The 27,234-nt window shown below is 43.3% G+C and overlaps 1 protein-coding gene across 10 annotated transcripts in view; it reads right to left on the minus strand.

The window, feature by feature from the left end:
* Nucleotides 1-27,234, minus strand: part of RBMS3 (RNA binding motif single stranded interacting protein 3) — a gene marked incomplete at both ends in the record, with an annotated part of 720,124 nt that overhangs the window by 334,989 nt on the left and 357,901 nt on the right. For all 10 annotated transcript variants that reach the window (XM_080934840.1, XM_080934835.1, XM_080934844.1 and 7 more), the window contains one exon: nucleotides 12,922-13,013. In XM_080934840.1, the coding sequence (XP_080790966.1) occupies nucleotides 12,922-13,013 (92 nt within the window). The remainder of the gene's footprint in view (nucleotides 1-12,921; nucleotides 13,014-27,234) is intronic.

Below are 27,234 nucleotides of genomic sequence, written 5' to 3' on the forward strand. Positions count from 1 at the left end.
CAGGGGGAAAAGGCATAGGCTGATGGGTTTGTAAATTGGTCCTGTGTGGTTCTCAGAATGCAGGTGCCCACAAATTCACATGTCCAAATCCAGACAGCCAAAGTAAGAGTTTTAGGAGGTGGGGTCTTTTGAGAGGTTTCAAAGGCAGGGAGGTCACCAACAGAATGACTCCTGTGGGCTCCATGGAGACTTGTTGGCTTATGCTCTGTGAGATTATGCATAGCTGTTACAGACCAGGAAGGGTGCCACTCACAGCCATTGGTAAGCCACCCGCCCTGAGGTAAAGGAGCCACAGCCAATGGAGTGATGCTTTGAAAACCAAATCCTTGGGCTGGAGAGATGGCTCAGTGGTTAAGAGCACTGGCTGCTCTTCCAGAGGTCCTGAGTTCAATTCTCAGCAACCACATGGTGGCTCATAACCATCTGCAATGGGATCTGATACCCTCTTCTGATGTGTCTGAAGAGAGTGACTGTACTTGCATACATAAAATAAACAAATAAATCTTAGAGAGAGAGAGAGAGAGAAGAGAGAGAGAGAGAAGAGAGAGAGAGAGAGAAGAGAGAGAGAGAGAGAAGAGAGAGAGAGAGAAGAGAGAGAGAGAGAGAAGAGAGAGAGAGAGAAGAGAGAGAGAGAGAGAGAGAGAGAGAGAGAGAGAGAGAGAGAGAGAGAGAGAGAGAGAAGAGAGAGAGAGAGAGAGAGAGAGAGAGAGAGAGAAGAGAGAGAGAAGAGAGAGAGAGAGAGAGAGAGAGAGAGAGAGAGAGAGAGAGAGAGAGAGAGAGAGAAAAGAAAACCAAATCCTCATGAGTGGGCTGCCATTCATATACTTTGACTCATAAAAATCAGAAGACACAATAAATTATCAGTTTGGGAATGTAGCGAACACAGCCATTCTGGGATTCCCATGGAAGCATTTGGCATTTCTAACACATCTAACTTGCTGACCTTAGTAAAATCCTTATGTCGAGTCAAGCTGGGATGAAAACACAACAGCCTTTTCTCTTCCTGGCTACTTTGCTTAGTAACTTTCACGTGTGTTTCATCTCCTGCCTTTTGATTGCTAGGCGCTTTCTTCCTTGAACTCATATAGCTGTAATGTTTTCCTAATTGGAAGAAAACCCAGTAATGATAGAATTTTCTCTCACACGGTTTGCTTTCCCAACATCTGCATTGGTTGTATTGTCTGTAGCAGGTCTCAAAGAAGACGAGTCTGAATAAACAAACAGCAAAGGAGTTCTTCAGGGGAGCCAGGAACAAGTGGCAGCGTTTGATCCAGCAGATGGTCTCTCTCACATCCACGTCTGCCTGCTTGTTTTGTTCTACTGCACACACAAAATGCAGTGGTGTGTTTGGCTTATAAAGCTGCCCCTGCTTATTATAAGAAATCATATGTGACAATTTCTGGATGCTTCTGAGAGTCTGAGGAGAAAATCTGATGCCAGCTCTGTTTCCCCAAACTGATGCATTATTGCGTTCTGTTTGCTCCTGCATTAAACGCAAACATGCATAGAAGAATGTAGAATGAACAAGAACAAATCTACTGATGGGCGAGGGGCTAAGTGCAAGCACTGAGTGCCCTGTAAGACAAATCATGGTTGTATTAGTTTATTTCCTTTCTTTTTGTGTCCAAATCATGACAAGGAGCAAAGGAATGGTTGCTTGTGGTTTATGGCTAACGGAGTCCATAGTGGTGTGGGAGGCATGAAGGCAGGATTATAAGGCAGCTGGATTTTCTTGCTATAACAGTATGGAAGGAGAATGGGGTTAGCAAGTGGGACTGGGCACAGCACCTCCAAGCTCGCCCCTATGGTCAGCTCCACCCACAGGGGATCTGCTTTTTAACACAGCCACACCCTCTGAAAGAGGACCAAAATCTGAAGGCTAAATGTTCGAACACTGGAGCCTGTGAGGGACATTTTCCATCCAACCACAGCAATGACACTCTTGTGTTGCTGTAAGTTTTACTGTGAATGAGGTTACAAAGAGTAAAATCTTTACTACCAATGACAGGAGCATGGGAAGGCAGTGATGTGACACTGTTGAGTGAAAGTCAGGAGCAGGAAAAGACAGCCAGGCTGATCTAATTTACCATCAGCATCAAAACATCAGAGACAATCTGTAACCCCATCACAGGGCTGCAGGACTCACTAAACACTTACAAAGGAAGGCCAAAGTTCGTGAAAAACAAGTCTTACCAAAGCCAGGATGAGAGACAGAATGTGCCAGGGAATCCCAAAACACATGGCCAAAACACCTAGACATCAGCAAGGGGCAGGAGCCATGCCTAGCCAGTCTCTGGCTTTTACAAAGTCAGAAAGAAAACAGCTAGGGACCATGTCACAGCAAGTGTCTAAGTTGACTCAGCTCCTAAATAATGACTGTAACATGTCTGGTGGTGGTAGGGACATTTTAGCAGTAACAAGGGGAGACACAAATCTGTGTAACACTGGCTACTGCACATGGCACACCATATCCATGCAGAAAGTTGACTTAAAGGCGTGCAAAAGAGACACAGAAAAAAAAAAAAAAAAAAAAAAAAAAGAAAAGGCTTCAGCCTTCCCTGCTTACAGAGTTGAACAGCCAAGGACAGGTTGGATCAGGTACCTATATCTCATTCTCTCTGATTCATGGATTGTGACGCCTCAACCTAACACCTCCCACTTATACCCTCTCTGAACACTCCTTGGCTTGTGTATTCTGAACTCTCTCAGCATCGTTTCTTTCCCCACCAGGTCCTGGCTCAAGGTGTAAGGAACAGAGGCATTTTCCTAACCTGCGATGTCACCTAAGCTTGACAGTATGAAACAGTGACAGGTTCACCTTCCTGTGGAGTGTGGATAAGTCGGTGGGACTCCCACAGAACTGCGTAATCTCATAGTACAGACAGACTCACAACAGTCTGGGGCTGGGGTGTGTGGTGAGTATTAAAGCTCTATGCCCTCTCAGGGTGGTCTGCCCTTTCCTTTCTTCTGTGTCAGTGCCAAGGCCAACAAAATATCTGTGGGACTTTCATTCTTGAACGTAAACATTTAGGCTCCGCACCACATACTGTTTGATCCATAGCTTGCCAGCAGGTTTCATCTTTAGAAGGGATATTAAGTAAGAGTAAGCAAACTTATGAAACCACAAACACATAAACACTGCACTTAAAATATTTAGAGAAGGCACAGATCCACAGAGTTAAGAGCAAACGAAGAAAGCAACGAAAATCTGCACATGGCTGATCTTCGCTTTAGTTTGGAACGTGCAGGCGTAGGACTTCTCAAAGCACCCGGGGATAATGTGTCATCATTCCCTATACCTTGAAAGAAAAAGGGACTGACAGATGAATGCCAGCCAATTTCCACTTTTCTAGAGGTTTGCCCCTGCAGGAATACTAATGACCACTAACTGCTAAGACCTACCTAGGGAGATATTTTAAATCGTAAAGGAACTGGGCTATGTCCTGGGGGTGGAAATCTAACATCCATACTTAATTATCTAGAAACATGGACATTTCTGGTTTCGGAGTTTTAATTGAAAGAATTTTTAGTGATCAAAAATTTAATATGTGGACCCAACTGTAGGTCCTCCAGCTTAAGATCTATCTTTCCAACCGGTTTAATTTTTTTTTTTTCTTTCTGTTTTAGTCTTTACTGCACTGAACGATGCATCTGAAGTCACTGGCCTTTTTGGGATCTCACCAATGTACAAACTGGGTTTTGTTTTTACTCAAAGGTGAAAGCACTCCTCCGTGATTAATTAGTAAATGCTTGTTTTGTGCCCCCCACAACTGCTCTGTATACTGTTACTGACCAATAAGTATCATGATGGGAACAAAATTACATAGGCATTTCTAATGACAGTGACCCTTGCTAAGAATGGGATAAGCCAACAGGGTGTATGTGTTAGTTTCTATCTGATCCCTGAAATCACCTTTCAATAGCCTAGTGAAATCCATGAGCTCCAAGCTCAGTGAGAGACCTGGTCTTAAAAAATAGGGGGTGGCTAGTGTTTGTGGAAGACACCAGATGATGATGTCTGGCCTACACACACAAAGGAAGGAGCAACTGAAGACAAATATGCAGATGTCCACTTGAACACATACATCCAATTCAGAAAGCTACAACCACCAATGGAGTGACCTCGGTAATACATACACAGAGCTACACACACACACACACACACACACACACACACACACACACACATACACCATATATTCTGTAGTATAGTAATGACCCTGTGTTTTGGAAAGCTGATGTCTACAAACCTTGGTCTTTCAACAACTCACCAACTTACCATCTCTTCCTGGGTTCATATGAATTTCTTGGTAGAGTTCTTTCTTTAGGAATAGATAAGAACAAAGTGGATCCTTTGAATAGCCTTCACACAAATGAGGCAATGCTTGAGGCAGAGTAAAGTTAAAACACTGGCCTCCGTGTGCTCTGTTCAACAAGAAATACTTCCCCACACATTGAACTCGTGCTTCATATGACATTGTATTTCTATAAAGCATGTGGGTTTTGTACATGAATGCCTGAGTTGTTTATAGGACCGGTAAGCCCAGCAATCAGCATTCAAGTCAGGAAGATGAACAGTTCAGATCCCAGGTCAAACCGGGCTATGTAGAAAGACCTTGTCTCATATACAAGAGTCGAGGAAGAGGTTTTGTACTCCAGGGCCTACATACAAGGTCTGGGGTTTGATCTCCAATTGGAGCAGATCTTTACTCTGAGCAGTGTTTCCAGGTGATGTCAATTATCTTATCAGAATGCTTGATTGCAGACATGTCTGTAAGATCCCAGTAATGTTCACCACCTCACCAGCAACTTGCTTCTGAACCAGCAAAGAATGAAGTTCATGTGTCACACTGAACTTATAATGGAGCTCTGTTGAGCTGGTTCCCTGCCAACAACTGGGAAGACGGCTTACATGTAACATGTGAACAAGCCTTTCAAGTGACCCACAGAGTGTACAACATTCATCAGCATGCAATAGTGAGTCCTTGGAGATACCTACCCGCAAAATTATTTCTGGTAAGGAAAGACCCGGAGTGCTGAGGTTACTTTTAAAAACAAGGTTTCAGCAGGCAAAAAGGGGTCCATATTTGTTTTCTTTAGTTGAATGGTTTCTTTCTTAGATGAATGGTTTCTCCTTAGATAAAAAGAAGGGGGAGTTTTATGGTGACAGGGATTTCGATGCCACTGGCTAGTGAACAGTAATGGAGTCTCATGGAATGAGTGAGTAGTTTAAGTATCACTTTAAAAGACCACCCTGGTGGAATAGGATCCTGTGGGGACACAGGATCACACTGGGTATAGGGCTATCCTCATTCACAGTAGGCAGTTCTTTTCTCCATTAGAAAAACACTGTATATATTTGTTGTTATGTATATATGGGTGACTTGCCTGCATGAATGGCTGTGTACTATGTGTGTATAGTACCCACACATGGTAGAAGAGGGTGCTTCATACCAGGAATGGAGGTACAGGTGGCTGTGAGCTGCCATATGGATTTGGGGAACTGAACCCTGGTCTTTTAGAAGCAGTCAATGCTCTTCACCACTGAGCCATCTCTCCAGCCTCTTATCCATTTAAGATGCATTTCTCTCTGAACTGTATTTGTGACAAGTTGGTTATTTGATCCATCATATGGGTCCCAGAAATGAAACTCAGGTCTTTGACATTGGCTGGCAGGCCTCCTTAGCCACAGATCCATCCCTCCAGTCTTGCTTTTCTCATTTTGAATGGCCTTGTCTCTATTTCAGTGATTTATACAGGACTTCTCAATCTGTACTCAGAGAGGATGAGTTCTGTCCATCTGCATGGACAAATTATCAAAGCAAGAGATGAAATAAGGGTTGCTTGGAGTAATATTCATCAGCGTGCAAGGGCATCAGAAATTTCCAGTATTTGCCTCTGGTATGATGAAAGGTTTGACACTGTGCTCAACTTACAAGGGCTTTGGGCTCCTTAACACACTGAATGAAAGCATGTGATTGGTGGGTGAGGACCAGAGTCTAGGGCAGTTGAACACCTTCATGTTGAATTTCTTTATCGAGTACTGGGGAAGTGTGTATTTCCTCTGGCATGCACACTCACCCTATAGCTTAGGAGGAGGCAATAGAGTTTCCTGACAAGAGCAGGGCATCACCCCACAGGCAGATTATGCAAATCATGAGGTAAAAGCTAACATAAATATTTGACAGCAGAGGATGCTGCTCCAAATGCCTCAGATAATTAATGAATGGAATTAAAATCTACTCTGATGAATTCAATATTGGCTCCCTGTATTTAAATCCCTGCATTCCAAAGCATTAGGTTTTATATATATATATATATATGGAGAGAGAAAGAGAGAGAGAGAGAGTGTGTGTGTGTGTCAAATTGACATATCCAATGAGACAGATATATTTATTGACATGGTGGGCTGACATCTGGTACTTTCTGTTGTGAAAGTTCAACAAGATGGCTACTAAGATGTTGGTGAGATACAATGCTTGGTTGTTGGAGGTGCTCAATCTATCTGGGTGTATATCCACAGGAATTCCATCTGGGTGTATACCCACAGGAATTCCACCTGGGTGTATATTCATAGAAATTCCATTTGGGTGTATATCCACAGGAATTCCATCTGGGTGTATATCCACAGGAATTCCATCTGGGTGTATATCCACAGGAATTCCATCTGGGTGTACATCCACAGGAATTCCATCTGGGTGTATATCTACAGGAATTCCATCTGGGTGTATATCTATAGAAATTCCATCTGGATGTATATTTATAGAAATTCCATCTGGGTGTATATCCACAGGAATTCCATCTGGGTGTATATCTACATGAATTCAGAGGGCTGATACTGAATGAAGAACAGCCACTTTCATTGCATGGTCAGTAACAGAGGAAAGAGCTACCTACCTGAAAAGCTACATTAGACTGGCTAATCTCTGGGATCACATCCCTTCGACATACATTCCAGGAACTGAAGAGGTGGCTCAGAGGTTAAGGGCACTTGATGCTCTTGCAGAGGACCTGAGTTCAGTTCCCAGCACCCGTGTAGCAGGTAACAACATCTGAAACTCCAGACCCAGGGAACCAGATGCCCTCTTCTAGCTTCCATGGACACTACAGTCATGTGTACAAACTCATCATATATACATATATACCTAAGTAAAAATAAAACCCTTAGTCTGTTCCACAGCAGTTTGTAGAGTATGGACTTGGATCCTTATATGTATGAGAGGAGCAGAAGAGCAAAGGTCCTGGAAGTTTATGTAGGCCAGTCCCTATAGAAGTCAGAAGTCAGGTGTATGCCTACATAACCATGAATCTTGAAGTATCTATCTAAGTAAGAATTGATTTCCTGTCCAAAAAAATACTATTTACACACAAGTGACCTTTTGTCCTCTTGATCCTCGTTAAATACCGGTATCAATGTTTTAAAGTACCCATAACCTTCTTTGTATATCAGTTATAGATACATACCAGTGTGCCAAGACATAGCTAGCTAGGACTATTTTTTTCATTAATTAAAACATATAAATGTATTTTACTTTATGTGCATGACCTTTTCCCTGAATGTATGTCTGTGTACCATGTGTGCAGTAACAGAGGCCAGAAGAGGGTGACTGATTCCCTATAGCTGAAGTTACAGAGGGTTGAGCTGCCATTTGGGTGCTGGAAATTGAACCTAGGTCCTCTCCAAGAATAGCTAGTATTTAAACTGCTGAGCCATCTCTTCAACTACCTAGTTGAGGCTACCTCTGTTTCTTCTTTTCAAGTGTTTGCAGACCCACATTCCTTAGCCAATGGCTTTTTTTGGATCTACCTTGTGGTTGGCAAGATTAGGAAGAACTAAAATTCATCATCCACTCACAAACAGAGAATAAGAGAAAGGGATTTCTTAGCCCACATACTTGTGACATTCCCCATTTGGGAATCATAACAGTTGGAAAAACAAAACAAAACAACAACAACAAAAAAAAAAAAACCACTAAGGTAACTGGGTTTCCAAAATTCAAGTAACTTTACTTTTTGAGATTCTTGCCTTTCCCCTTCACCCACATGGTCCCCTCAGTAGTGACTGGCCACAACAGATATTTGTAGACCATCTGACATGCATTTACTAAACTCCCAGATTACCCTTGGCATTAGCCAAGCACAGGCCCAAGTAAAATGAAAACACTCAATTCTTAGCAATGTATGTGTAGACAGAAATCTCAATGGATTCTTAGACTAGAGGTTCCCCACTCCCCACAAAGGCCCCTTTCTGAAAGAAGCTGTGATGTCACAGAGCCGCACTTTCCCTCGGCTGTCTCCAGCCCGATTTCCTGCTTCATCTTACCCTACTTGGTTATAACCAACACACTGTGCAGCTCACAGCAAGCAAGAAAATGCTCACAGACTAAAGCTTTTACAGATATTTTCATATAAACTATGTTGTGATAATAGAAGATTATCTACCTAAAGTACCTGGATATGTTAGGATTCACAGGAGGTTTTACCAGGACATCTCAATCTAAGGCACACCATTCAATGAACCAGCAGGCACTGGGCTTCTTACAATCAACAAGGCACTAAACCAAATTCTTTGTGGATTTCCAAACTTCTCCCAGTAACCCTACAGCCTGAAGCACCATGTTGTTACTAAATATTATCAGAGACACTTTAATGACAAATCCAAGTTCACACAATGAGGGGCTGCCACAACCAGAAATCAAAGCCAAATGCTTCTTTCAAACCTTACATTCTTCATCAGCATGCATTGATAAAATTCTTAAAATTTGCTTTCACCAAAGAATCACAAATTCTGCTCACAAAACAAAATGAAAATTTGCTTTAATGGTTAATTATTGTAGATTGTCACCTTCTGAAGGAGAAATTCTCCCTACAGGCTCCCATATCTAAACACATCTCCAGAATTGGTGGCGCTCTTTGAGGGAGTGACATTTCACTATGGGGTACTTTGAGAGTTCATAGCCTCCCCTTCTTGTGGTTTCTGCGTTCTCCTTCCTGTTCACTGTAGAAGATGGACTATGTCAGCTTCCTCTCCGGACACTATGTCTGCCTCTTGCTACCATGCCTCCCCACCATAAAAGACCCTGGAACTATAACCCAAAAATAAACTCTTCCGTGTGTGTGTGTGTGTGTGTGTGTGTGTGTGTGTGTGTGTGTGTGTGTGTCTGTGTGTGCCTATGTGAATGTGAGTGCACATGTCAAAAGTATTCAGACAATGGACTCAGATGCCCTGGCACTGGAGTTAGAGCTGCCAGGACTCTTGCAAGTACTGGGAACTGAACTCAGGCCCTCTGCAAGAACAGCGTGCACTCTTGGCTGCCCAGCCTCTCCCCAGCCCCCAGAGGCATTTCCCTTTTAAAATCCTGGGGATTTTTAAGGTATCACACCACAAGCAACAGAGCAGGACACCGACAGGAACAGAATTGCAGGAGGCAATCGGCGCACACTCAGACCAGACGGTAAAATATATACTGCAGGAAACACACCCCCCCCTGCAGACTGCAGGCCTTTATGATAATAAATAACAGTTATCGCCAGGACAAAGGAGAGAATGCCGTGAAATCCAATAGCTCGGTGAGAAATCTGCTAATACAGGTGCCCGAGCTTGTTCCATTTCATTGTCAAACGGAGGCTATTTATTTTCCTCTGGGTAGTTAAATTACGGAGTCATTTATAGCTGAAACTTTTCCAGTGGGCAGATGGGAATGTAAAGCAGGCTTTGGGCTCACATTTACTGAGAAAAGGGAGTGAGGATTTATTTCACAGAGAGCAACTGAAACTGTAAAAGCCTTTGGCTCTGCAACAGACTGACTCACCACAGCCCAGCCAAGTGCTCCAGGGTTTGCACCTTGGACATGGGACAAGGGCCAAAATGGTGACTAGATTGAATTTTCCCTCCTGAGGCTCTTTAAATGATTGTCAGTGTAGACAGTTTCCTCACCTAGTAATAGGTCAGTGACATGTGTCTGTGTATGTGTGTGATTTCATGAGACAGACAGACAAAGAGAAAAATTCCTTATATACATGCAATCTGAAAATATTAAGTCAGTGTCAACTTTCTTTGCCTGTTTTAATGTAAAAATATAACTCTGTACACTGGTGATCTGTCTATCTATCTATCTATTATCTATTTATCTATTATCTATCATTTATCTATTATCTATTTATTTATTATCTATCTACCTACCTATCATATAACTACCTATTATCTATCATCTGTCCGTTCATTTCTTTCATCAATCTATCTCTTCAGAATTTATAAAAAGCTCTGTGTTTATTATTTATAAACCACAACTATCTGATAACTTGCAAGATTTAGAAAGTTTATAAGAATGGACCAAACACTTTCTAATAACCATTTTCTATGAAGAATTTATTATTTAATTATATGTAGGTATGGATGTGTGTGTGTGTTCTGTGTATTCTCTGTGTGTGTGTGTCTTTGTGTGATGCATACACATATGCATACTACACATACACATATGATAAACAGTTCTGGACTGTCTATTTTCTACTTCCACAATGTATGGGCCGGGGACCAAGATTACATCTTCAGCTTCACAGTAGGTACCTTTATCTCCTCAGCTACCTTTCAGGGTCTCCACTTTAAAATTGTGTGTGTGTGTGTGGGTGTGTGTGTGTGTGTGTGTGTGAGAGAGAGAGAGAGGGGGGGGGGGAGGGAGGGAGAGAGGGAGGGAGAGGGAGAGGGAGAGGGAGAGAGAGAATGTGTGTCTGTGTGTGAGTATGTGCACTTGAGTTTGAGAGTTCTTACAGGCTAGAGTTACAGGATGTTAGCTGGGTGCTGGGGAAAGAAACTTAGGTCCTATGTAAGAGATGCAAGTACTTTAGCCAGAGAACCATTTCTCCAGTCACCAGAAATATATTGTTTTTAAAGATTTATTTTTACTCTTCAAAAATATATATGCCCGTGGGATACAGAAACACATGTGGGATACAGATACACATATACACAGTGCACGCACATATGCTTGTGTTCACTTGTGTGCAGTTCCCATACAGGCTAGAAGACAGGGTCAAGTCCCCAAAACTCAAGTTACTTGAGGAGGTGAGCTGCCTAACTTGTGTTAGGGAACTAGATGAGGTCCTCTTTAAGGATAGCAAGTGCTCTTAACCACTGAGCTATCTTGCCAGCCCCACCCTCTTCTTTTTCTTGAGCATTTTCATAATCATTTCTCAACTCAACCATTAGCCATACTTGATCACTTGTTTTCTGGGCACAGGAAATTGTTACTTCAGTTGCCAAATAACCTTTAAACCAGGACATGCATGCGATTTCCTGATTAATTAAAAGCATTAACTTCATCAATCTTAATTCCTGGCCAAATCTAAAGCTTCCAGGCATAATCCTGACAAAGAACATAAAACACAGCTGTGAGAATTCTACTTTACATCACCTTGAAGAATGAGGTGACGGGAAAGGCAATGAGCCCGCCGTCTTCACCTATGAGGAATGTGGCTTGCAAGAGTCCGTGAGCAGATGAGAACCACACACACTGGTCAGAACGCAGCCATGGCTGCTAGGACCAGATGCTGATCCTCTAGGGATCTAACTCTGATGCTGAAAGACCTTACCAGAGAGTGTACACCATCATAATACAAGACAAGTGGCTGGGGCACCAGATAGCTCCATCATTACCTCACTTGTTTCTATGGTAACTGGGCTGGGGAAACTAGAAACACAATCTGAGTGCCCAAGATTTCAAGGTCTGTTGCCTGTGGCATCTAACAGTTTGAAGATCTGGAGATTATAAGTTCAGAACAATCAACAGAAAGGATGTTCTGAACTTAGAGTGCTTATGACAACCCCAAATGGCCATTGGTAGAGCATCAACATCTTCAACATCCAAATGTTATCAGAGACATTTTAGCTCCTGACTCTTACTCTTTCTCACTTTCTTCTTTTTTTTTTTTGTTTGTGTGTTTGGTTTGGTTTTGGTTTTGGAAAGAGAGTCTCCCTGTGTAGCCCTGGCTAACCTGGAACTCTATTGCATAGAGCATACATTTTTGAATTCACAGAGCTCTGCCTGCCACTGCTTCCAGAGTGCTGGCGTCAAAGCTGTGCCCAACCACACCTCGCTTATATCATCATTCTAATATCTCACTAGAGCCTCAAATTAAAATGAAGACAATGACAAGTTATGGAATATACCCAGAGACCCATATCATCTTACAAAAGTAGGTAGATTCTTATAAAACCACAGTAATCATGACATAAAATGATCAAGGGCAATTTCACTTTGATATAAAAATCCACCAGTTTTCCATGCACAGTCCCAGACAACACACACTATGTACCCAGAAATATTTATTGAAATGATGAATGACAAGAACACTGCTCTCCCGGTAAACCCTGGGCATGTGCACCAAAGCGACATCCCAGCGGTATAGGCAGAGAACACTAACAAACTAACAATAGGCCTGCCGTGAATCAGAGAAAACCATCATCCAGGAACCACCGCCCCAAACATGGAACAAATAAGTGAGTTTAATACACATGAGACCAATGATAACTTTCTGTAGTACCCCAAAACTCTGCTGACTACTAAAGTTCTAGACACCAGTGCATATACGCACATTGACTCCAGCGCTGCTGATGAGGAAAGTTCTAGGCTCTCAGACACATATATCTCACTTTTTAGGCAGAACAGAGCCCTCTCCATGTATCCTTTAAACACCAGGTCACCGCAACCAAAGAACTCATTTACAACTACACATCAGCTCAGGGAGATGATAACAAGCCAAGTCTACTGCATGGTTCATTTTCCCCAACAATTGAGTGCAAACAGGATGTAAACTATAATTTGGGGTCTGCTCACTCCCAGGGACTAATACTTCATCACACGCAGAGTATACATACACAAAGGCACACCATGTGCACAGACTCTCTTGTCTGAGCAGGCTTACCTTGGCCATCTGTGCTTGCACACCATTTGCCTTCAAGGATGCCACTGCTTTCTGTGCGGCTGCAGGACTATCAAAATCTACAAAACCATAACCTGCCAAAATACAAAATCTGTCATTAGTCATCACAAGCAGGCAGACACACGTCAGTCTTATGGTCAGCTCTGGACTCATTTCTTCCAAACAAAACTTGGCTGAATCCAAAGGCTCTCATATCTGTGGTCCCGAGTGCTTTAAGTGTTATCTCAGTATCTCTAGACATAAGGTGGTTAATTCATCTTCCAGAGCACTCTATAGACTGCGTGTGCAACGTGAAGCCCACTTAGCACTAACCTGACAGTTATGGCAAATCTTTGATTCATTGTGTTCTTTCTGCCGCAGAATTATTGTAAGAGGAAGGAGGAGGACACACTGGAAATCCATAAGTGTATGAAGCCGAAACACACTTTGCAGACCTTTAAAAATCCTGCTACTCATAAAAGCCACAAGAACTGGTAAGTGTGACAGTCAGTGTTAAGTCTCAACTTGATAAAAGCTAGGATCACCTGGGAGATGGTCCTCTGAGTACATCTGTTAGGGATTACCTTCTTTATAATAGTAACATAGGAAGAACCCCCCTCTTAATTGTGGGTAAGAACATTCCTTGGGAGGGGATCCTGGATCATGTAGAAGAGAGAAAGGCAGCCAAGCATTCGAAGTATGCGCTCCTTCTGTTTCTTGACTGGGTATGTGATATGAGCAGCTGCTTCAGACTCCTGCCACTGTGACTCCTCTGCTTTGAGGACTGTGCCCAGAACTGAGCCAGAAGAAACCCTTTCATAGTTAAGTTGCTTTTCCAAGAGTGGATTATCACAGCAACACGTAAAGAAGCCAGACTCTAAGGTTATTGTTGGAGGCTGTAATAGGGTCTGGTCTGCAGTAGGCAGCCAATAGACACATCGTGGTCGTGCACATAAATACAGGTTGTGGGTTTGAGTAGGAGTCTGAACCTCCTTCTACCCGGCCACTCAGTGCATGCTTGTAAATCAAGGAGCTTGTTTCACTCAACAGTAGCTCAAATCAATGATTTTTAAAAATATGTTGAGAAAAATAATTTGATGGATACCTATTCAAGTCTCTAAGAAGAAACACTGAATACCTATCTTGTTTATGTGGGGACATAAACACAAGGTTCTGTTTGTATGCATAAGTGAGCACAGATAAAAGGTCCCGGGAACAAACAAACAAAAACAAAACAGTTGATAAGACTCAACAATGGAGAGAAAATGATCTTCAAGCCAGCAGACAGCAGGCATCAGTACAGGGATTTACCCAATGGCAATGTCAGCATCTAAGAATACTCTAAAGTATAAACACTCAGCAGGGTATGTTGGTACACACCTGTGATTGTAACTGAGGTAGAGGCAGGACAATCAGAAGTTCAGGTCATTTTGGGCTATCTATTGAGTTTAGGGCTAGCCTGAGGTACTTGAGATTATGCCTTGACAAAAAAGGAAAGAAAGACAATAGCAACTGTAGGTGTGTAGGTACGTGGTGTATTGTGGTTTGAATGTGAATGTCCCCCACAGACTAATGTGTTTTTACACTTGACCCCCAGCAGGTGGTACTGTTTGAGAAGGTTGTAGAACCTCTAAGAGTCAGTGCTTTGCTGTACCATTGGGAGGCTGGAGGATTTGTAGCCTGCCCCTTCTTGCTGTTCAAATTCAGCTTCTTATATGAAGGTGACGTGCGATCAGTCAGCTTCCTGCTTCTGCTACCATGCCTTCCATGCCTGATGCTGTGACAGACTCTACCCTGCTGGCACTCAAAAACAAACTTAGCATGTTCTCTTGTCAGTTGATTTTGTCAAGTATTTTTAGCACACCAACAGAAAAAGATACTAATAGACATACATACACACATTACAAATATGTATAACATACATTGTATAAAATGTCTTTTTATATATGACACATACAAACATACATGTGTGTGTAAGAAATATATATATATATGTGTATATATATATATATATATATATATATATATATATATATATATATATGCATGTATATGTGTGTTCTTAAAAAGCCTGTGGATGTATCAACACATTTCCTCATCCTGAAGACGGGTATCTGTCTTGTATTTTGAAGTTTGCTTTATTCAGAACTTCCAGGCCTGCCACTGAGGCAAACACACCGTTTGTGTGCGTCATCCGCCTTAAATTAGAGTGTTTGCGAATTCAATTACCAAGTTGTTTCTTTTAATTAACTTTTTAATTTTCTCCCCTCGAATCCCGTCTTTCTTCCCTCCCTCCCAGCATGTTATCCCAAAGTGAACTTGCTACACAGCAGCATTCCAGCAAAACACTCACAAACTGGGGCCAGGGAGGCTGTCCCATTCGTGCCTCTCATAATACGGAAGTGTGTTTTGTGAAGGCTGGTGATGAGATAAGGTGGCAAGAAAAGCAGAAGGAGAAAGCAAGTCAAGAACCAGAGTAATAGGCAAAGGCACAAAACCTCCGAACGTAGACATCACTGCTCACAGGTCAGTTGATGTTCTGAGGGCTTAAGGCGCTAGCACTTAATGAAATCATCGTGTTCTATAATGCTGAACCTGGATCCTCTGTACGGGGAAACCAAGGCACAGGTGAACTTACATGAGTCACCAAAACAAATAAAGCTGTTAGATGGTAGGGCCACTACTGGAACCCAACTCTGCATAGAAGTTATCCAAGCCATACAAAGAGCTGTTTCTAGTTCCGCTTAAAGCCCAAGCCTCTGATGCCCCTCAGAGGAGGAGCTGAAAGGTCCCTGGACTTTGAAGTTAGGAAATGAGTTGCCACAATTCCAGGAAAGGCTCATTCCAGCTCAATCTCTGTGCATGTTGCTTCCTAGGGAACCTGGGCTTGTATTACATCTTCTCATGGGAGCTGTGGACACGGGAGTTAGCGCTGACCTTCATTCACCTACAGCACATTCTGCCTTCTAGCAGTGATGCTCTTCTTCAGCTCCTTGACCCAGCATGGTATGTGATGTTTGTGAAACCACAACCCCAGTTCCCACACACATGAGGCTTATTAGTCTTAGAGAGGGACGTGGCTAATGGCCACACTGAGGAATGTGCAGCTCTCTAGTGTCCTGCCTTCCTTGAGATAAAGGAAAGCAGGGGACACAGAGTGCGTGCATGTTGCTTGATCGGTCCCGAGAAGCCATTGGGCATTTCTCTTTCTAACCAGAGACTGAATGGTGGAGGAGAAGGTTGGCCATCAAGATGAAGCAAGGACCATGGCAGTGATCCAGAAGAAAGGCAGCCGGCCATGCTGCTGATGGAGACGAGGGAAGTGAGGCATGATAAACATGGCTTGATGACTGTCTGGGAGTAAGGGAAGGGTGGATGACAAGGATGGTTGCTCGGTCAGATTATGTTTTCCTTTGCCGTCAGCCTCTGAATAAGGGAGCTATGGTCTACTGGAGTGAGGAGACTGGAGGAGGACTCACTGGGAGTGATGGAAGATTGAAGACACGTTCAGTCAAAGACACCTGCGAGAGCCTATGCAGTCATATTACAGTTGGTTACTGTCATGGTTGGCTTTGAATGTCCTCTTGACACTATAAAGAGTCACCTAGAAGAGACTCTCCATGAGGGGTTGTCTAGATCATGTTGACTGTGCAAATGTCTGTTCAGGGATTCCCCTGATTATGTTAATGAGGTGGCAAGATCCCACTCTGGGCAGCTCCACTCCCTTGGCAGGGGTCTCTGAACTGTGTAAGGGTGAAGTAAAGGAGTTGGGCCCAAACATGAATGTTTTTGTTTCTGTTCACTCTGGATTATGGATACAGCATGACCAGCCACATTGCATCTTTACTGCTAGGATGAGTTGATAGAAACTCTTTCTCTCTCCTAAGTTGGCTTTGTCAGGTATTTCAATACAATAACAAGAAACAAAACAGACATATTAGGCTGGCACCTGGTAAAAATCAACTAAGATTGTAAATACATATGAAGTGGGAACCAACTTTAAAATGCTAGTTACAGAAAGAGAAAAAAATAATCCAGAATGGGGAAAGGTTTAGATTTCAACTTGAACAACTAAAGTGTGTAGGCCTCAGAGGCAAGTTTGCAGGGAAGAAATACTGAAGCAGAGCCAGAGAGGGTGACAGATACAAACAGGATCACATCCTCTCATAGCCAGGCAAGATAGGGTCCCTAGAGAAAAAGAGAATCAGCTATGCTAAATGCCAGAATGCATGTCTGGGAGCATGGGTAAATGTCCAGTGCCCTTAAGAACACAGATGTCTGGAGCGTGGTCTAAAGACTGAAGCTTGTCCTGTAAGAGGAAGAAGTGGGGGAGGAAGAGGGAAGGAGGAGGTATAGATTGGCCTTTGGAAAGGAAGTTAGCATGGATAATGGGGAGTGTGGAGAGCCAAAATTATATAGCAGAAGATAAAAGTCAATATGAAGGATTTTGTGCATGTGAATACATATGTATTTACATGTACATGTGTGTGAAACCCAATGTTCAACCTAAGGTGTCATTCCTTTACCTTAGGTGCTAAGGTAGGATCCATCTACCTTGTTTATTAAGACAGGGCATCTAAAGCACATGGAATTTACTGTGTAGGCATGACTGGGTGGCCATCAAGCCTCATGGATCTGCCTGTCTCCACTTTCTAGCATTGTAATTACAAATATGTCATCATGCCCAATATTTCATATGGGGGCTGGGACTGAGCCTAGAGCCTCGCTACTGCACTGCAAACACTTTACTGACTGGGCGAGCTCTCCATCCCTCAACTGAGTTAACTGAGTTTTCATTTTACAATAAGACTGTGTGTGTGTGTGTGTGTGTGTGTGTGTGTGTGTGTGTGTGTGTGTGTCTTTATTCTTGAGTGAAGTCAAAGTAAATGACTGAAAGTTGTTTCAGTGTGTACTGGCCAACTACTAGAGCATATCATACTTCTTTGCATGTTTTAGTAAGAAGTAGGGACGTGGGAAGATCAATCAGAGAAGAGATCCACATTTCAGGAAAACAAGAAGACAATTCATGAACAAACAAACAAACTAACTGACCTTTATGAGAAAGTGAGGGCCCAGGCACATGTGCACAGGCATGGACAGGGTGCACAGACATGAACATGCTGCCCCAGCACCCACACCACAGTCATTGGAAGGAAGAAGTACCCTGGCTTTGTGAGTTACATACCTCAGTGCTGTGACCAAGTGCCTGTCAAAAGCAACTTAAAGGGAATGGCTTATCCTGACTTTCAGTTCAGGGTTATACATTCCATCATGGCGGGGAAGGCGTGGCAACAAGGACAGGAGAAAACTGGTCACAGAGTATCGACTATTGGGCAGAGGGCAGGCAGGAAGTGGGCTGCTTTATAAAACCACAAGGCCACCCCAGTGATTTGTTTCCTCTGGCAAGGTCCAAGATACCACCCCAATCATCACCAACCATCAAGTGGCCAAACACATGACCTTGTGGGAGGTGTTTAACACTAGTCATCAACTGTCATTTCATCCCATACCCCTGGTGACTGGACTTCACCAAAGCCTGCTTTTAGTAGATCCCTTTCAAAATGTATACAAAGTATCCTTAAGATATATAAACTTATAGGAGGGACTACTTCGTTTACTAACAGTTGAAAATCACAATTAAATGTTGATTACAAAAACAAACAAACAAACCAAAGCCAATGCTGTCAGCCATGCTGGTCCTACATTGTAGCCCTGAATAAGCTTCTTCCTTCAGGTTATAGAGGGAGGTGTTGGCTACCTAAATGGTTTTTGTTTATGTCAATAAATAAGACAGAAGCCAATTTTTGGGTGAAAGAAAAAAAAAGGTGGGCCTTCTGGGTCCCAGGGGGCGGAACAGAATAGAGGAAATAGGAGGGCCTTTTGGCCAGGCTTTAGAACAGAAAGCAGGTGACAACTACTTAAGGTTTGGGTATCTAGAAATGGAGAGGCCTTTCGGATGGCTGAAATAGGTCAGCTGATAGGGTTAGGTCAGGAGACTGATTATTTGCCCCAAGCGACATCAAATGCCTTCCTTTCACTTCCAATCCTATACTCCACAGAGTATATATAAAAAAAAATCTAAGTGTAGCTCTTCAGGGGTCTGTTCCTATACACACTTATGCAATTTACACAAGGGCACCCTGAGCTTTTTATTCAGGAAATTTATGAGTGAGTTCTGGGGAAAATGAGAGACCCCACACCTGTGCGGATGGCTCCAAGCCAACAAGAAGCAAAAGATTCTGCTTATAGACCTAGAATAGAGAGTCGCAACTCTTGAGTTGTAGGATGTACACATATACTTTTACCGGTTTAAGTGAGATTCTGGAGGTCAAAGTGCCTCAAGAAACCTGGAAAGATATTTCCATTCTGGACGTGAACATGGCGTTTTGGGAAGTTTCTGAGGGCAGGAGCTACATCACAGTTGGAAGCAAAGAAAATGAAATACAAGGCCAGCTCTACTAAGAAACAGTGATGCGTTGAGTGAGGGATAAAAATCACTTTAATTTGATCTCAATTTGCTCTCCTTCCTGACAAATAGTGAAGTCAGCTCGTGGCCACCTCTGTCAAGGCAGCTGGCAGCGGAAAGACACAGCGCAACCCAGCTCCACTCACCTTGCTTTCTACCCCCAGTGCCCCAGGCAAGGCTAGCCAGCCAAACTTGGTGGCTGCACACCCACAGCTCCCTCAATTACATCATCAGGCGTAGCCACAGGTTCAAGCCAATTAGCTCCCAATGTCACTGTCTCGCTGTCTCACCTCCAACACCAACACACAGACACAGACACAGACACAGACACACACACACACAGAGAGAGAGAGAGAGAGAGAGAGAGAGAGAGAGAGAGAGAAAGAGAGAGAGAGAGAGAGAGAGAGAGAGAGAGAGAGAGTGGGGGGAAGGGAGGGAGAGAGATCTCGAGAGAGTGCTTGTTTTCCTTCCTGATCCAGGAAGACAAGCCCAGCAGCTCAGCAATTAGCTGGAAGTGGAGCCATGGGAGGAAAGGAACTGTGGGATAATTAGGTCATTCTGCGAATTCAGTCTTCCATCCATGGGTTTAATCAATGCTTCCCTGAAATGCTTTATACCTTCTGCGCTTACTTAAAGTTTTGTTATTGCATGGCACTACCATCGGGATGACCTTCTGGAAAAATAATCTATATTAATTACAACTTAACTCTACAGTATCACCTGAGGAGCCTTTGTCTGTCTCCTTTCCTGAAGTAATGGGTGGCATATCCTAGGGACCTTTATCCTTTAAAACCCATTGTGTAAAGATGGCTTTAGAGTCTCACTAATGTCTCTTTATCATATTCAACAGTTGATTTTAGATTTCTCTGTGGCTGCGGCTTCTCTGAACTGATGACTGAACCTATGCTTTCGTTTGCCAAGCTTAGGTTTGTTCTGTGGGGCAAGATGCAACTGGAGAATTCCCACTTGAGGTTTGTGGAAACATCTACAGCCACCCAGAGCATTTAGCCTCAGAATTTTAACAATGTACTGAATTCCACACCTTCCTTCCTATGGTTCTCAGATTGGGGCTGATTCTTACAGAAGGAAGGCTTCTGAGTACACAGGCGACAAGCCAGCTGTGAGCAAGACGTGCCTCCTAACCAGAGCAAGAGAATGCTTTGGCTGGAGTTGATGTAGGAAACTGAAGTCCTATTCAAATGTATCCATTGGGGTACCCAAGATTTCACCTTCCTCTGCTGTTTACCCAAGACAAGCTCCAATCCTCTTTTAGCTATAAACTTTGTGCAGCCTTCATCTTTTCCTCAGCATCCACTGCGAGGGGTTTCCATGAGCATTTATCAAGAGGAATATATCAGAGGAAGCAAGACAGCAGCACACAAGTCTACCTTAGATAAATGAAAAAGCAAAGAGCAAAGTTCAAGTCTTCTCAGGTGTAGGGACAGACAACTCTTACGTGGTAGGGTAAGAACCCAACTAAAATCATCTCTAGCATTATAATCCTAAATCAATTACATGTAGCAATACCCTTAGATTTGAACACAGAATCTCACAATTTTATGTGTTAATGGGAGAGACTATTTACTCTCCGTACAAAGAGCTACAGGAAACCTAGCAAACGGGAAACTAGGGCAGGCAATGAGTCCATAGAACAGTAGGCAGGCTGTTCGATTAAGTTCCCTGAACATCATGAAATCACCATATCAGAAACCATAGAACAAGATATTAACCTTTAGAAGAGGATTTCCTGGCTTCAGAGATGCTTTGAACCGTGACATGTCTCTCCTGTCATTGAGTTTATTAAGTATCTACTTCAAAGGTGGAAGAAAAAGATTAGGTGTTGTAAGAAAATCAAAGACAGCCCGAACATGTCCCTTCTTATCCCAGGGCTCATGGTAAAGTTGATAAGTTAACACGCGGTAGAGGTCACCGTATTTGGCTTGAGCAAAAGTATCTGGCAGATGGAGAGTGGGGAGACCTTTTTGGTGGGTAGAGGACTTGGTGTTGAATCATGAAGATCTGAGTTCAAATCTCCAGCACCTGCATACACCCCTGCATGGCTGGGAATGCCTCTAAACTCAATGTTGTAAGGGAGGGGACTGGAGGATTACAGGAGCCTGCTGGCCACCAGCTAAGCTCCAGGTTCAGTGAGAGACACTGCCTCAAAGGGATAAAGTAGAGAACAGGGTGGGGGTAGGGGAAGGACATTGGGGTGGAGAGGGTAATTAGGAGGAAGTGTACCTTCCTGAAGGCAAATGGAGGGGAAGGGGGAATGAGAACAGGGTATGGGGGGCAAGGGATAACATCTCAAATGTAAATACAGAATATCTAATAAAAAATCAGAAGTCTTCTCAACAGTTGAAGACATGTTTCCCCTAAGAAAAATTTACTGAAAATTGCAAATTGACGTGTATGGCAATGGTATCGTTAGTTTCCCACGTTACTTTAGTGTGCATTTGCTCAGGCATGCTCATGCATATGCTTAAAGGGTCAGAGGTCAGCCTGAGGGATTCTGCTCACTCCTTCCATGAAGTGGGTCGCAGGGATCCAACACCAGGGAGCAAGCACCATCACCTGCTGAGCCACCTCACCAACATGAGAAGTGTTGCTCTAAATGGCCGGTTATTCATATAGCAAGATTACTTTTCTCTCTTTCCTGATCCTTCAACAGACTCTTAAGCTCTTAGAACAGGTTGGTTAAGGAGCACTTTGAGGTCTCTGTAGCTTAGGTCACACACACACACACACACACACACACACACACACACACACCATATAGTTATAAACAATGATCTTCACAAGGGTCATTATTTGAGTCATTAAATTAAACAGCTATGGGAGCAGAGATTCCCTACATTCCACTTAGAAGAATGATCTAGAAACCAATGGTATTGGTATCACAGGGAGAGGTAGGGGTGGAGAGCGTTGGATATGCAGCTTTGTGGGCCATGGCTGATCTAGTGCATGAGTCTTTAAATGGTAACATGATCCAAAGTGGTCCCTTAGACATGCACGTTGAACATGTAGCTGCACAGATGCCCAAGGCAATGGGCAAAATGATCCATTCAGAATGTCACCTGCTGTTATCAAGAGATGCCTGGGGAGAGCAGGATGCTCCCTCCCTCTGCTTTATCCAGGTCTTCCTAATCTCCTAGTTTCCCTACATTCCCTTTCCAAACTTTCCCAAGACTCCACCGTGACAGCTATAATACCTTCATGGCCATACGTCCTCTCCCAAGGCAGCCTGAAGTGGGCAAGAGCATTTGTTGGAAAATCATTTGGTATGCCAAAAGGATCCTTTTCCGAGATCTGGGTTCAAATCCCACCTCTGCTGTTTTATAACAATAGGGCCTGACACAGAACAGCCAACCAAATGAGAATAATAGTACCTAGGGCAAAAACATGCTGGCTGTAGGCACTGAATGAATTTTAATGCATCCAAAGAAGCTGGCTGAGTGCCCATGTCAGTTCCCCCCGAGTCTCAGACAAAGCTGAAATCCAAGACTCTGGTTAATTTAGTCATCTTTAAATGCATGCCCAGAGATGAGCGTGATTGGACTCTCTTCTGCATGGAACATACTCATATTTTAAAACTCAACACTCCTTCAGCTTAAATTTGAAAATGAATAGTCGAAACCACAGAATTGCACCCCCCAATAATCTATTAAAGTGTAATTTCTTGCGCCCTTTTACCCTGTTTTCCTGTTTATGCACTGGAGATACAAACAATCCCCATTTGTTACAAAGTTCAAATTAGCCCTACATTAATTCATCAGAAAAAAAAACCTAAAAATATTAACGTTCGTTTGAAGAAGTAGGTAACCAGTGTGGAATGATTATACAATAAATGTATTATGCAAATCCCAGCAAACATTTCGTGCATACTGGATAAAGAATCAAATTAAAGTCTCATAACCCTCGGAAAATTAAAGTTAGCAAGCACCAAGGTTGACTTGCCCTTGAACATAAAAGCTGCTAAGGTCAAGCACTTTCCCTGTCATTCCACAAAAGTGAACCATTCTGAAAATTTCAGATTCAAATAAGAAATGCCTTGGGAGTCATAAAGATCAGTGATTTTTACAGGAATAATTTGGAGCCTCAATTGTAAATTGTTATGAGTTAGAAGGAATGGGAGAAAAAATGTCATATTTTCAAACTAATATTCCAGATAATCGGCCAGGGGTGGACACCAAAAATTGAGCCACAAGAAAGTATCAGATAGGTGGAGGAGTAGGGTTTGGGGGATCAGGAGGTGGGGGGGGAGCTTTTTTTCAAAGCTTTTCCAACAACACCCTGAGTGGCAGCCACACTGGAGAACCAGCGGCTTCTTCGACTTTTCTTCACTTAGTGTATTAATGGGGCACCATCTGCACCTGAGCCTGCCAACACTGGCTCTGTCACTGAACCGCAGAACACTGCAGAGAAATACTGACCACTAAGAATGATAATGTGGCTGATCTGTCACCAGCAGCTTTTTAGATCACTAGGCAAGGTCAGGTGTGGAGACAGAGGGTTGCAAGCCACATTCTACATCTGGATTTACACAAAGGGATGGGGTGTGGGCTCTGGGGCCAAGAACAGTCAGCCCATTAATCAACCCCTGTGAATCAATTCCATTTCCTGCCCGTACATTTTGGGAGGCAGGCAGGATGTAAATATAAAGAAATATATATATAGCGATTAATTTAACAATGCATGAAGACGCCCTTTGAGTTCTAGAGTAGGTGATGTGGTATATGGCAGGGGTCCTCTCTCCTAAGAGGAGGTGGGTGTCCGATGAGAGCACACATGTACCATGAGTGAAAACCTACCAAGTGTGGAAGTATGACAGCTTATTCTTCAAGGGGGTAAAGATACAGGAGAAAAATCGATCATTTTTCTTTCTCTTCTTATTCTCTTTCATGTGTATGTACACGTGTGTGTGTGTGTGTGTGTGTGTGTGTGTGTGTGTGTGTGTGCATGCACGCCAGAGATGATTGGTATCTGGTATCTTCCTTAATTGCACTCCATTTTTCTTTTCTGAGACAAGGTCTCTTTCATCGACCCTGAGCCCCGTAATTGGGCTTAATGGATGGCCAGCAAACCCCAGGGATCCTCTGCGTCTGTCTTCCTGGTGTTGATATGTGTGTATTGTGACACCTACATCTGGCTTTATACAAGGGTACTGGGCATCTGAACTTGGTTCCTCATGTTTGCAAGGCAAGCCCGTTACCTATGAAGCCATCTTCCCGGCACCCCGCCCTGTCTTCTCTCTTATTCTAAAACTTTTTACCTAATGTCACTAATGTGGATTTTGAGGATGGTGTTGCATAAAGTAGCCTGGCTGTGCGCTGTTGACGGCCTCAGTCTTCACAGTAAATCTCTCCTGCTCTCTTCCCCCTCTTGGCTGTTGTGGCCTTAAAACAGCTCACCCCTCTGTTCCCTGAGGCTCAATGCTCCTCTCCCAGTAAGGCAAAAGTTGCTGTATCCATCCCATCCTCCTCCACAACAATTATATAATTTTTGTGGCCTACGTTTTCAATCAGCCACCGGCAGAAGGATCGAGGGAAGTTATAAGCTAATCAAAAACCTCCATAAATGAATCAAAAACCTGCTGATCTTTAGGTCAGCTGCTGTCACTCACCCAGATCTCTGGGACAAACACCCGTGAATTTTAGATTTTAGACAAAGTAGCACTATTTAGAGAGAGTCAGGGCTCATGTTGCCCACAGAAGCACAAAGACTTTGAAATCAGTTTGTTAGTCCTGCCCTTAGACACAAAGCTCCCCACCTCTTTCTTACAACAGAAGGGACTTGACGAAGGCGACATCAAGATTACATTCTGATCTGTAGACTTTTGTATAAAGCAAGGAAAATAACTGTTCATTCATTCATTTGTTCATTCATTCAAGCACTCATTTGGTTGTTCTTTCTTTTGTTTTTGTCTGTTAATTTTCACACATTCTCATTTTACAGTCCAAGGTAACCTAGAAATCAATATTTTTCCCAGGTAAGTCTTGAACTCCTGAACAAATCAAAGTAAAGGTTTAACTTAGAGACATGGAAGATGTCGATGTGAAAGTAACCAACATTGAAAGTATTGTTCACATGCTAAACAATGCTTTATTGATTGATTGATTGATTGATTGATTGATTGGCTGATGACTGAGCTGTGGTGTTCTAGAGATCCCTTAAGATGATCAGAAATAGGATCCTATCCAGGAACACACACCTGTACTTACCGGTGAGCACACACACAGAGTCCCTTGAGAGACATCTGTTTTAGAATATGTCACAGATTCGTGGCTGGAGGTTTTAGCCTACTAAGGGAAAGAAGGTCTGTGCTCTAAACATGGTAGCTGGGCTCTGGAAGCAAAGACATTAGCCATCTAAGCTGTTCTATGCTAATTAATTAGCTTCCTTGTTTTTATTAACCCAAGGATTTGTTTTGTTTTCAGTGACATTTTACCTTTCTTGCCCTTTGCTTGTTGTGGCAGTGGTTTTGAGCGTTCTTGAGACAGGGTTGCCGTGGAGCTGAAGGTTGCCTCAAACTCACTACAGAGCTGAGGGTGATCTGTCCCTATGCTGCCAGGGATGGATGGGCAAGCTCCAGAGAGCCCAGTATATCCAGGGCAGCCAAACAAACCAGAGCCTGAAGGGCTCTAGACAATCTCTCCAGCTGATCTACAGCCCCAGCTTAGTACCTGCAGTACTGTGCCATGGGCCTTTTCGCTGAGATCAATAACTCTGGTTTTCAGATCAATAAAGGGCTTATCCAGGGCCTGCTTCTTGTCCAGAGTGTTCCTTGTTTATTGTGACATAACCAAGGGGTCTAGGAACAACATCACTCAGCTGCCGCAGGAAGGAAGCAGGTGAACTACTAACTCATTCTGAGAGGAGAAAAATCTGAAAGTCCAGATGACAAAGCAGAGCTGTTTAGAGGGAGTCTAGGCTCGTGTCGCCCACAGAAGCACAAAGACAGCAAAATCAGTTTGTTAGTCCTGCCCTTAGACACATGATCCAGGAAATATGTTCAGACACCTCATGCAAAACCACACCTCAGCATAAGCCAGAGATGGCATCTCTCTGAAACTTTTATATTTATTTGTATTAATAACTTGGTCTACACCAGCTCCTGAAACCCCCTTTTCAACGGGACACCAAAGGTCTCTAAGCCCCCCAGAAAGGAATTGTATAAGATATAAATAAAAGTTTGGGAAAACAATTTAAGTTCATCTCTGTAATCTGCCGCTGAGGGGAAGCTCCAGTTGCCCTCTGGTCCCCTTTGTGTCAGAGCCCTTTCTAGATGACCCTCAGACAGGAGTGATCCAAGAAACTGCGGCATGAAAGGCAGGTCCAAGAAAGCTGTTCTTGCAGCCTCAGGAGGGAGGAGCCAAAATCCCGGAGAGGAAATAGTGCTGCAGCCTACAGCCCTTGCAGGAAGTGACGCAAATACTTCCCATGGTCTGAATTTCTGATTGATGGAGGGACCAACTCCTATGGAGCTCCAAAGCTGACCTGCCTGAGTTGACATTCCTTTAGGACAGATGCCATATCAGAGTAGTGAGGTACAGCGGAGGAGCGGAGAAGCGGAGGAGCGGAGAAGCGCTGGGGCAGCCAGCACTTCCCTTTCCCCTTTCTACGGGGGAGAGCACAGCTCCTGCGGTGAACTAGAAGGCATGCTCTCCCACATCCAGAATTGAGGTTTATGCTACAGTGGAAACGACCAGTGTATATTTTGTGTAGGGCACTGTGGTAATGTCTTCATGGCCCATCTCACTTAAGCCCTACACTTACTTAAAACATAGATTTATTCAGTTCTTTAGAAAATCCATTTATTCATTTTATTTCACGTGTACGAGGGCGTTCCC

This window comes from Micromys minutus (assembly GCF_963924665.1).
Source record: "Micromys minutus genome assembly, chromosome: 21".
NCBI classification, from domain to species: domain Eukaryota; kingdom Metazoa; phylum Chordata; class Mammalia; order Rodentia; family Muridae; genus Micromys; species Micromys minutus.